Source organism: Thamnophis elegans, chromosome 7 (genome assembly GCF_009769535.1).
Source record: "Thamnophis elegans isolate rThaEle1 chromosome 7, rThaEle1.pri, whole genome shotgun sequence".
In the NCBI taxonomy this organism is placed as follows: Eukaryota; Metazoa; Chordata; class Lepidosauria; order Squamata; family Colubridae; genus Thamnophis; species Thamnophis elegans.
Window position 1 is genome coordinate 82,326,392 of NC_045547.1, and position 12,550 is coordinate 82,338,941.

Genomic DNA, 12,550 nt, shown 5'->3' on the forward strand with positions numbered 1-12,550 from the left:
GGACAGAGACACGGTTTGACAGGCACTTACAAAAATCTCCTTCGGGATATGCAGTGAGGGATGCTAGAGACTTTCTCGTCAGTGAACCAAGAGTAATATCAACCGTGGGAGAAGTTTGTGTGCATTTATACAGGGATGGCTAGATGAATCAAAAGTTGGAATTAAGATCGCCGGGAAAAATATCAATAACCTCAGATATGCAGACAATACCACTCTAACGGCAGAAAGTGAGGAGGAACTAAAGAGCCTCTTGATCTGGCTGAAGGAGGAGAGTGCAAAAGTTGGCTTGAAACTCACCGTTAAGAAAACTTGAGTTCATGGCATCCGGCCTTCTCAACTCTTGGCGATTAGACGGGGAAGAAATGGAGGTAGTGACAGGTTTTATTTCCCTGGGCTCCAAGATCACCGCAGGTAGCGACTGCAGCCAAGAAATTAAACAATGCTTGCTCCTGGGGAGGAAAGTGATGGCAAATCTATATGGGGCCCTTGGTGCTCTCTAAACCTGGCTGTTTTCTTGCAGACGTTTCGTTACCCAGCTAGGTAACATCACCAATTCTAGAAGCGGGTGGGTTTTGCAGAATGGAAGTGGAGGAGGAAGAGGAGGTCTGATGTTCCTTGATGACCTCTGAGCTTGGTGGTTTTCTTGCAGAGGATTCGTAACCCAACTATATAATATCATCACTGTTAACCCTAACCCTACCACTGATGATGTTACCTAGTTGGGTAATGAAAAGCCTGCAGGAAAACCACCAAGCTCAGAGAGCACCAAGGACCCCAGAGTTATTTATATCCCACTTTTATTATTATACGTTATTGTACGTAACTCAAGGCAGGGATCATTCCCAAACTCCTTCCCCTTCCTATTGTATATAATTGGAGCAATTCAAGGTCCCTGCAAGTAGAAAAATAGGAACCACATTTGATGGGAAGGGAATAGCGTTCCGTGCGCCTTCGGCGTTGAGTCATGCCGGCCACATGACCACAGAGATGTCTTTGGACAACACTGGCTCTTTGGCTTTGAAACGGAGATGAGCACCGCCCCCTAGAGTCGGGAATGACTAACACATATGTGCGAGGAGAACCATTACCTTTACTCAAAGTTTTTTGGGGAAAAAAATGTGTGTGTTTGTGTTTGTGTGTGTGTGTGTGTGTGTGTGTGTTGATTGTCCTCCAGAATGACAAATGGAGGCCAGATGGTTCTGAGTCAGGACAGATGGGTCACAGCTCAAGTCTCTTAATCTGCCAGAGAATTTGGATCTTGGGCCAAGTCCTATGCACAGATATCAACAAACTTCATTAAAAATAAGTAATATAATTGAACTCAAACTAAGCATGAATAATGAATTTGATTTGGGAAGAAATACCCTAGCTATCTATTTCTGATTACTTTAACGAGACCGTGACGAGCTTCGCTAATTTTTTTTTTTTTAAAGGCTGTACGCTCGTAAAAACAAAAAATAATTACAGCTTAAAATCTATGTAAAAGCATCGGGAGCTAGAAGCGAAGCGATCCACGAACTGGATGCAAACAAATCACTGATATAATTTCATTATATTAAACTGATAGTTAATGACTGTACGGAAGTTTCAAGCCACGTTCATTTGACATGCTTCAAATCTCATTTGCAAACGTTGCTCGCAGGAGGGATAATGCAAGCTTGCGTCGTTCAAAATAACACGCACGATGCTTTCTAAAACGCAAGTGAATTCATGGCGTGTTTCCGTCCGATGCCCCTGGTTCCTTTTGTTTCCCATCACTTTCACTTTTGGCCAATTAGAGGTTGGTAAACCTGAGCTTACTGTTTGCCAATCGTACCGCTAGTAGAAACTCAACCTAATTAGCAGTACATTGATTTTTTTTTCCCCCCCTGGCAACCTGGTGGGTGAAACTCCAAAAAGCAATTTGCAACTTGGCAGGTGGCTTGCCGAAGGAACCATGGCAATAAAGTTTTTTTTTTTAATTTCTTTTTTGCTACGTGGGATACATATTCACATGAAACCAAGTTAATCTCATGAGGGGGGGATTGCAAAAGTTGGCATGACCACCAGATGGCAATAAAGAGATACAAAAAAAAAAACCCCACCTCAGTAACAACCCTCTCCTTGCCACCTAGTGGCCATTTGGGGCATTACATTCCCACGGAGTATCTAAAAATTCAGATTTATGTTGGTCTATGATTAAAAAGGGACGCGGTGGCTGAGTGGCTAAGACACTGAGCTTGTCGGACAGAAGGTCAACAGTTCAGTAGTTCGAATCCCTAGCGCTGCGTAACGGAGTGAGCTCCTGTTACATGTCCCAGCTTCTGCCAACTTAGCAGTTCGAAAGCAGGTAAAAAATGCAAGTAGAAAAATAGGAACCACCCTTGGTGGGAAGGTAACAGCGTTTCCATGCGCCTTCGGCGTTGAGTCATGACGGCCACATGACCACGGAGATGTCTTCGGACAGCGCTGGCTCTTCGGCTTTGAAACGGAGATGAGCACCGCCCCCTAGAGTTGGGAATGACTAGCATGCATATGCAAAGGGAACGTTTACCTTGTGATTAAAGATTTAATTGACAGAAATATTCTGATCATCCACTCCTGGAAATTTTTTCAGTCTTTGGAAGGCGAAAGGATCAGAGGTGAAGACTTATGACTGAATGTCTTGTAATGTTAAGAGGTGGCCAAGCTACCTCTATTTTTGTTTTTAATTAATGTTTTTATATGGAACAGGAGAAAGGTGCAAGGACACCCTTCCAGATTGCCACTCGCATTAGAACCGACTCTCAAACCGAGGCCACGATTGACACAGTAAGAAGAAAACACAGTAATTTCCCCCAGAAAAACACAAAAACTCAGCTATCCAATAAAGCATGCCTGCCATTGTTAAAAAGGAAGGTGAAGATGACAGGAATCTTGTCGAACTCTAAGCATCTCCTTTCTCTTGGGCACCAATTTAGCTGCCAATTCAGAATTTCTGCAGGCCGGTTGGAAAAAGAGAATCGACATCTCGATGATAACATCTGTCAAGGGTGTGCTTTGTGGTTCTGTTTATTTATCTTGACGCAATCCAGAGATACGAAAAAAGTCAGCTCAAAATCCATTTGCGGAAGACGGAAAAAAGAAATCTACCAGTAGAAGGGAAGGATCAAGATGAGGTACGTGAAATGGCCGTGCTCCCCTTAATCAAATTGCAATAGGTTTGCAAAGGGTTGCAGCAGGGGTACCCAACAGGTGGACAGGCACTTGGTCGTGGCATGTCAGAAACCGGATCCGTGAAAACAAGTAGAGAGAGAGACCGCCTCCTGCCGATTACCTCTCTCAGACCAATTCGATCGCACAGGTTAGGTCTCCTCCGGATTCCATCTGCCAGCCTATGTCGGCTGGCGACTCCCCGGGGGAGAGCCTTCTCTGTTGCAGCTCCGGCCCTCTGGAACGAGCTCCCTGTTGAGATCCGGACCCTTACTACCCTCCCGGCCTTCCGCAAAGCCACCAAGTCCTGGCTGTTCCAGCAGGCTGGGGGGAGCTGAGAAGCATCTACCTCCATGGAAATTGTGAATGTTGGTTTTGTTTTTAATATGTTGTCTTTGTCTCGTTTCCCCCCTTTCCCTTGTCTTTTGTGAGCCGCCGGAGTCCTCCGGGAGTGGGCGGCATACAAGACAAACAAACAAACAAACAAACAAACAAATAAATAAATAAGTAAAGCCTCATTCCTGAGATGCAGGCAGCAAGTGAAACAACACCCCCTCCAGTACACGAGAAAACTTCTTTCCTTGAACTGGTCCTTGTGCCCAAAAGATTGGGTTTTACTGGGTTAGACAATGGCCTTGTCAACAGTGGTGGGTTCCAACCGGTACAGCCGTACCGGTAGCAGCCGGGAACAGTGGCAGTATGGTGGCTCATTTGGCCCACCCGCCTGCCTACGTTCCACACCTGTTTTTAAAGCAACCGGCCAATTGCACAAGCGCGCACAGCAGGCGGCCCCTGTGCGACCTCCAACAAGAAGCTGGGTGTCGCAGGGGTGGTGGAGTATGAGTGCATGACCAGGACACCCAGCCCTGTGCGCAGTGTACTGGTAGCAACGGGGAGAGGAACCCACCACTGCTTGTCAGGTCTCCAGGTCAAAATCCCAATGAAATTGATTTATTGCTAAAAATCTCTGCACAAGAAGCTTCTCAACTAACTGGATAGCCCTTGCTTGGCTTTAGATAAGGGCCAACAGAATTCAAGGGAAGTTGGAGTGAATGCGCTTGTGGCTACCTGGGGATTCTAGTGATGGCGAACCTGTGGCACACAAAGCTCAGATCTATTGTGCGCATCTCCCGCAAGCCAGCTGGTTTTTGCACATGCGCGGGGCGTGGGGAGGCAGTGTAAGCCCCCCTGTGGCCTGTTATTGCTCCCAGGAGCCTGCACGGAGGCGTACTAGGCTCAAATTGGGGCGCAAGAGGGTGTGGCGCGACCCTCCCCAATGGCCCGTTTTTGCTCCCAGGAAGCTGCAGGGAGGTGTACTAAGCCCAAAATGGGACACGAAGGGTGCGGCGTAGCCCTCCCGCCCTTTCACAGCTTGTTTTTGCTCCCAGGAGGCTGTAGGGAGGCGTACTTGGCCCAAAACGGGGCATGGGGAGGTCTCGTGCACATGCATGGGGAGGGGGGGGGACAGGGGGTCACGTGCGCTTGTGCGGGGGCGCTGCACATGCATTGCATTGTGGGTGCAGGTCCGTGCGTGCTATGAAGTCCTTGTTCTAGGCTGCTGATTCCTCTTTTCATGCCCCTCTCTATTCTGCACACTCCTCCTTTGAAGGGCCGGAAGCAGAGCAGATATAGAGACACAGTTCAGATAAGTGAGGATCGAGGGGAGGCCAAGGAAATAACGTGAGGAAGCATCACAGACTAGCCCCTCCCTGATTCACACCAAAATAAAGTGAGAGGAGGGGGAAGCACATTCAGACTGCCAGACAGAAATGTTCTCTGTGGTTCAGATTCCCCATCTACCGTCGTGATCTTCTCAAACAACAGCAAACAGTTGTAAAATTGGGACGCCTGTGTTGAGTAAATATTGCTCTTATTCCTATTCTTTAATATTTAGAATCATCTCCTGTCAAAGCTTCACTTTAAGTGAGATGAGAATGACACTGGAGAATAGATTGACACCACACACACACCCTCTTCTCTGTGGCAACCCCTGAGATGTTGAAAATGCTCCAACACTGGACGTTTTTAAGAAGAGATGGGATAACCATTTGTCTGAAGTGGTGTAGGGTTTCCTGACTAAGTATGGAGTTGGACTAGAAGACCTCCAAGGTCCCTTCCAACTCTGCTATTGTATTGTATTGTATTCTACTCTACTCTACTCTACTCTACTCTACTCTATTCTACTCTACTCTACTCTTATTCTACTCTACTCTTCTCCTACTCTACTCTAGTCTACTTCTATTCTATTCTATTCTACTCTACTCTAATCTAATCTACACTACTCCTATTCTACTCTACTCTACTTTTATTCTATTCTATTCTGTTCTAATCTAATATCTAATCTACACTACTCCTATTCTACTCTATTCTACTCTACCCTACCCTACTCTACCCCTATTCTATTCTAATCTACTATAGTCTACTTCTATTCTACTCTACTCTACTCTAGTCTAATCTACTCTACTCCTATTCTATTCTATTCTATTCTACTCTGTTCTATTCTATTCTATTCTATTGGAACAGTGCAATCATGTCACATATTAACACCAAACAATCTAGCAGAAAACAGCAAAACTTAATCAAGGAGAAAATCACACCCCACCAACACAGGCCTGGCAAGTAACTGTATATAAATAAGGAGGAAGGAAGGAAGGAAGGAAGGAAGGAAGGAAGGAAGGAAGGAAGGAAGGAAGGAAGGAAGGAAGGAAGGAAGGAAAAAAGAGACAGAAGGAGGGAGGAAAAAAGAGAGAGGGAGAAAAGATGGAAGGAAGGAAGGAAGAGATAGAGGGAGGGAGGGAGGGAGGGAGGGAGGGAGGGAGGGAGGAAGAAAAAAGAGATGTTAGGAGGGAGGGAGGGAGAGAGAGAGGGAGAGAGAGGGACAAAGGAAGGAAGGAAAGAAAAAGAGAGAGGGAGGAAGAGGAAGGAAATGGAGTGAGGGATGGAGGGGGAGGAAGGAAAAAGGAGATGGAGGGAGGGAGGGGAAGAAAGAAGGAAGGAAGGAAAAAAGAAAGAGGGAGGAAGGAAATGGGGGGAGGGAGGAAAGGAGAGAGTGAGGGATGAAGGGAGGGAGTTAGGAAGGAAGGAAGGAAGGAAGGAAGGAAGGAAGGAAGGAAGGAAGGAAGGAAGGAAGGAAGGAAGGACTTTCTGCAGTAGGGAAGACAAAGCTAATTAGCTCCATACCCATCAGCCACATGGAAATATGATGGTTGGCAGGGGAGAAGGTTACTTCTGACTCCGCTCTACAGAGTCCCATTAGCAGAAACGAAAGGATCCGAATCAGCCCCTGAGGTGCTGATAATTAGAATTTATCGAGACCTCTGATACACCGGCTATTTTAGCTGTTCAGACTTTCTCTCCACCTCTGTTCTCTGATTTTCACCAATGTTCCTTTTTACTCTCCCCTGCTTTTAATTGATTGCCGCCTTCAATTGATTGTTAGCCTGCTTTCTTTATTGTTGCTTTCTGTTTGATTGATGGCAAGTTCACTTGTCTCTTTATTAAATGCCTCCCAGAGAACTATTAACTATAGCACAAATTAATAAGAAATAAAATTAGGAAAGGTAGCTACAATGAAAGATGGACAAGTTGGGTTTATATCTATCTATCTATCTATCTATCTATCTATCTATCTATCTATCTATCTATCTATCTATCTATCTATCTATCTATTTATCATCTATATCTAGGTGTGTCTCTTTCTTTCTGTCTCTGTTTCTCTGTCTCTCTCTTTCTCTACCTCTATTGTGTATGTGTGTCTTTGTCTCTCTCTTTATCTGTCTCTGTCTCTCTCTCTCTCTGTTTCTCTGTGTCTCTCTTTATCTCTTTCTCTATGTTTGTGTCTCTGTCTCTGATTCTCTCTCTTTCTTTCTCTATCTCTATGTATCTCTCTGTCTGTCTGTGTCTCTCTCACTGTTTCTCTCTGTGTCTCTGTCTCTCTCTTTCTCTCTTTATTTCTCTCTCTCTTTTTCTCTGTGTCTCTTTATTTCTTTCTCTATCTCTATGTTTGTGTCTCTCTGTCGCTGATTCTCTCTCTCTCTTTCTCTATCTCTATGTATCTCTGTGTCTCTCTGTCTGTGTCTCTGTCTCTTTCTCTCTCTGTGTGTGTGTTTCTCTCTGTCTCTCTCTCTCTCTCTCTCACACACACACACACGCACACGCACACACAAATACAATTACAAAAAAACATAAAAAGTGATACCTTCCAAGAGGCTGGATTTAAGCTTGGACAAACCCCAGGGGATGTAACTGATATTGCGAACAAAGGACAGATCCTGTTAATGGCAAGGGATCTACATACAGTCCTCAACGTACGACCACAATTGAGCCCAATTGTTGCTAAGTGAGTTTTGCCCCATTTTGCGACCTTTCTTGCCTCCGCGGTTACAGTAAGTGAATCGCTGCAGTGGACAAGTTAGCAGCACGGTCGTTGAGTGAATCTGGCTTCCCCATGGACTTTGCTGGTCAGAAGGTCGCAAAAGGGGATCATGTGACTCCGGGGCACTGCGACCGTCATAAATGTGAGTCAGTTGCCAAGCCTCTGAATTTTGATCACATGACCGTGGGGATGCTGCAACGGTCGTAAGTGTGAAAAAAGATCCTAAGTCACTTAGTTTCAGTGTCGTTGTGACTTCAAATGGTCACTAAATGAGTGGTCGTAAATTGAGGACCACCTATAGAAAGATTCTCCTTCCATATATTCTCCTTTACTGAAATAGCTGCCAGATTTTACATGAGGAAGTTACAACACCACGCCCCCCCCCCAAAAATAACCCTGACTGATAACTATGTCTCGCATTTACGACCATTGCAGTCATGTATTCACAATTGGTTGCCACATCTCTGGATTGTTGTTTGCAACCTTCCCGGGGGTGGGGGGGCTTCAGAGATGCAAATTCAATGGGGAGGCGCCATACTCGCTTAATGAAACCAGATGATTCGCCTAATGGGTGTGGAAAGAAATGTTGTCAGATGGAGAGCCTTGCTTAGCGACGGAAATTGGGTGCTCAATTGTGGTCGTAAGTCAAGGACTACCTATAAAGGAGTATTAAGTTCTAGGCTGTGGAATGGATGTGAAAACCTGGTCTCAACTGTTCGAATAGTGAAGCCCAAAATAAGGAAACATTCTCACAGGAGATTTGAATTCCCAACAGTAACACTTTATTGGATACATCATTTTGGTACTGAAGAAACAAAACCAGCTCTGGTTTTTCCTGCGCAAATGCCGGCCTAGTTAAACAATGGCTTCCCCATCTCCCCAACCCCTGGGTGATCCCATTATCCAATAATGAAACGTCTGTTTGTTATGGGAACAGTCCGTCTCTTTCTCCAGCACCTGCAGGGCTGACCTTGATGGTTCCCAGGCTCTCCGCGTGGACTCTCAGCATTCCGTTTTCTCCTTCCCTCCCTCTAATTCACTGGCGAATTGAAAAGCATTAAGGTTTGAAAGAAGCCAAGGGCTCCAATTTCGACACCTGGTTTGGTATTCGGGATTGGGCGGCATATAAATATATTTAATAAATAAATTTAATAAATAAATAAACTGCACGTCAGAACGCCGGCACTCAAAGCACGTTCGAAACTTCAAAAACCCTGCAGTTGTGGTTGTTTATCCCTCTAAGACCCCCCAAGACCATCGCGTAGAAATCCCAACTTGGGGAAAGGCAATAATCTGAGATGAAGAATGCGCCTCTCTCAATTTTACTTTCATTTTAATAGCGCTTGATATAATAAAGTTGCAATAGCTTTTTAATGCTTCCTTGTATAATTTAAGGCTGGAGCGAACCAGATAATTGTTAAAGAGGGTGACTTAAGAAGGCAGAGCAATGAGAAGATCTTGTTAAATGTACATTCAAATTAAAAAGGTGGCAGCTTTTATTACGAGCCGGCTCATAATTCCCTTTTTCCTTTCCCGGATTTTAACAGAAAGTCAATTGAAATGGACTTTATTTGCATATATTATGAGCTGTATGTTACAGGAGCGCCGGAGGATCATAAAAAATATTGGAAAGGGAAAATGTGAGATACAAAATTGTTGGTATTAAAGAAGCAAAAAGAAAAAAAGAAATTGCACCCTAATTTAATTGCTGGCTTTCTACCCTAGGGGTCACTTTAGTGTAAACCCCCCCCCCCCCAAAATCCTGGCTGGAATTTCTGTTTTTTTTAATTCGTATATATGCTACCTGTACATCTATGTTTCTATGTACGCGTTGATAATATTTAGCATAACTTTGGCTTGTCAGGAGCAGCTAACATGCGTCTGTTGGAGTAAGAATAAGAATTCTTGAAATTAGGCGGAATAATGTCACAGGAGACAGATTTTCAAACTTATTCAGTCAGTTTTGAAAAGTTATTGTATTGTATTGTATTGTATTTGGTTTATTTGTATGCCACCCTTCTCCAGGAGGGACTCAGGGCGGCGAACAACTCAGGGGGGGAAAGGGAACATAAACACAATACACATAATTAAAATACACGAAAATCACACAGCCATACCAGTCGAGAGGGGAAGGGAACTCATCAACCCCAGGCCTGCCGGCACAGCCAGGTTTTGACGGCTTTCCGGAAGGCCTGGAGAGAGGTGAGGGTCCAGATCTCCACGGGGAGTCCATTCCAAAGGGCCGGTGCTGCTACAGAGAAGGCCCTCCCCCGGGTAGTAGCCAGATGGCATTGGCTGGTGGATGGAACCCGGAGGAGGCCGACCCTGTGAGATCTGACGGGTCTTTGGGAGGTAATTGGCAGCAGGCGGTCTCTCAAGTACCCAGATCCAATACCATGAAGGGCTTTATAAGTTACGACTAGCACTTTGAAGCGTATCTGGAGACCGATCGGTAGCCAGTGCAGCTCGCGGAGGATAGGTGTAACATGGGTGTACCGAGGTGCACCCACAATCGCTCGCGCGGCTGCATTCTGGACGAGCTGAAGTCTCCGAATACTCTTCAAGGGCTGCCCCATGTAGAGCGCATTCCATCAGGTAGAATGTTGCTACTCAAAGAGAGAAGCAACCTTAAATTAAGGAGAAACTTCCTAACAGTGAGGACAATTGACCGGTGGAACAGTTTGCTACCAGAGGTTGTGGGTGCTCCATCACTGGAGGCTTTCAAGAAGAAATCAGACAGTCAGGCGCCTGAAACGGTAGAGGGTCTCCTGCTTGAGCAGGGGGTTGGATTCACAACCCTCCAAGGTCCCTTCCATGGGGCAGAAGTACAGCTGGAGCCTGTTCCTGATGCGCACAGGGCTGCCAGGAGAAGGGAACAGCTAAGGAATGAGGGTCGACTCGGGAGTAAAGGCACAGGTCGACGGGGAATGGCCCCTCCCATAGGGAATAAAGAGGAGCGAAAGGGGAGTGGTGTTTGCAGGAGACCGTTAGTTCAATTCATTAGGGTGAAAAATCTGTTCCTGACTGTTTGCCGAGTAATTGCTGCTACAGCGTGGCGTTTGGAAGATATCGGCCTGGCAGCTCTCCAAGCCTGATCAAGGTCTGTCGTTGTGAAATCTCTTGAAAGACACTGCTGGAGAGCCATTGAAACCCCGCTAGAAAGAATACGCAAGCAGCATATCCTTTTTCGAGACTAATGGAGCCTTTCTGCTGGGTTCCCTATCAACACCGTCTTATTAAAAACAAAACGCACCACGGCCCCAAATTAATTAGCACCTTGCAGGTGCTTTAACGAAGTCTCGAGAAAGAAGCGGCATTGTTCCAGAGAAAGGGGCGATTTCCTGTCTTCCAAAGACCCCTTGACACCGTGGTAAGACGCTAATTATTTTTTTTACCTAGCTTTTTTTTTTTTTTTTTTTTTTACACTCTCCATTCCAGATGGAGCTGCAGATTTAAATAGGCTATTTCAAGTTGGCGAGGAGGCCAGGTTCCTAGAATGCTCTGTGGCTCAGAAGGGAGGACTGCGAAAGATTAAAAAGGGAAGGTGTGGTGTTTACCAGCTGATGGGCTTTAAAAGCTTTCTGGGTTTAAACATTTAATCAGTGAGATTGCCCAATTAAAGTGAAAGAATTGCTGTATGTCTGAAATGGCACAGGTTGTGTGTGTGTGTGTGTGTGTGTGTGTGTGTGTGTGTGTGTAGAGAGAAGAGAATGTAGAACAGAATAGAATAGAATGTAGAGTAGAGTAGAGTAGAATAGATTGGAATGTAGAGTAGTGTGTAGAATAGTATAGAATAGAATAGAATAGAGTAGAGTAGAGTAGAATAGAATAGAATGTAGTGTAGTGTAGTGTAGTGTAGAGTAGAGTAGAATAGAATAGAATGTAGAGTAGAGTAGAATGTAGAGTAGAGTAGAATAGAATAGAATAGAATAGAATGTAGAGTAGAGTAGAATAGAGTAGAATAGAATGTAGAGTAGAGTAGAGTAGAATAGAATGTAGAGTAGAATAGAATGTAGAGTAGAGTAGAATAGAATGTAGAGTAGAGTAGAATAGAATAGAATAGAATAGAATGTAGAGTAGAGTAGAATAGAATGTAGAGTAGAGTAGAGTAGAATAGAATAGAATGTAGAGTAGAGTAGAATAGAATAGAATAGAATGTAGAGTAGAATAGAATAGAATAGAATGTAGAGTAGAGTAGACTAGAATGTAGAGTAGAGTAGAACAGAATAGAATAGAATAGAGTAGAGTAGAATAGAATAGAATGTAGAGTAGAATAGAATAGAATAGAATATAGAGTAGAGTAGAGTAGAGTAGAATAGAATATAGAGTAGAGTAGAGTAGAGTAGAGTAGAGTAGAGTAGAGTAGAGTAGAGTAGAGTAGAATAGAATAGAAAGTGGAGTGGAGTAGAATAGAATAGAATAGAATGTGGAGTGGAGTGGAGTAGAATAGAATAGAATGTGGAGTGGAGTGGAGTGGAGTGGAGTGGAGTGGAGTGGAATAGAATAGAATAGAATAGAATAGAATAGAATAGAATAGAATAGAATAGAATAGAATAGAATAGAATAGAATAGAATGTGGGGCAGGACAGGGCAGAACAGAATTCTTTATTGACCAAGTATGATTGTATTTGGTCAATAAAAGAACACAGGGGATTTTAGGAAATAGTTGGGGGAGATCACACCTGGGAAAATCAGTAAAATAAAAACATGAGCTCACCGCAAATTCATCCTGCCACTGATGTTCGTTCTGGAATTTTTCTGCTGCTTCAGCAAGACGCTATAAAGAAAAGATGAGAAAAGAAATAACGTGTTAAAACCCTCCTGCAGACATGATAATCATGGATAATAAGGCAAGTGACATTTTCTAATCTTAATATAGTTGGGTGGCTAATCCCAGGATTCCCACAGGAAATAGATGTAATATGTAAGCTAATACATTATTACCATGCATTCGTCAAAATCATTAGCCACAGTTCTTAAGAATACAAGCTATTTGAATGTCAC

The 12,550-nt window shown here is 44.2% G+C and overlaps 1 protein-coding gene across 1 annotated transcript in view; it reads right to left on the reverse strand.

Moving 5' to 3' along the window:
- The window catches only part of CACNA2D1 (calcium voltage-gated channel auxiliary subunit alpha2delta 1), a gene marked incomplete at its 5' end in the record, with an annotated part of 139,216 nt that extends 126,890 nt beyond the window's left edge, over positions 1-12,326 (reverse strand). The window contains 1 exon segment of the mRNA XM_032221893.1: positions 12,264-12,326. Coding sequence (XP_032077784.1) covers positions 12,264-12,326 — 63 coding nt within the window.
- Between the last annotated feature and the right edge of the window lie 224 nt (positions 12,327-12,550).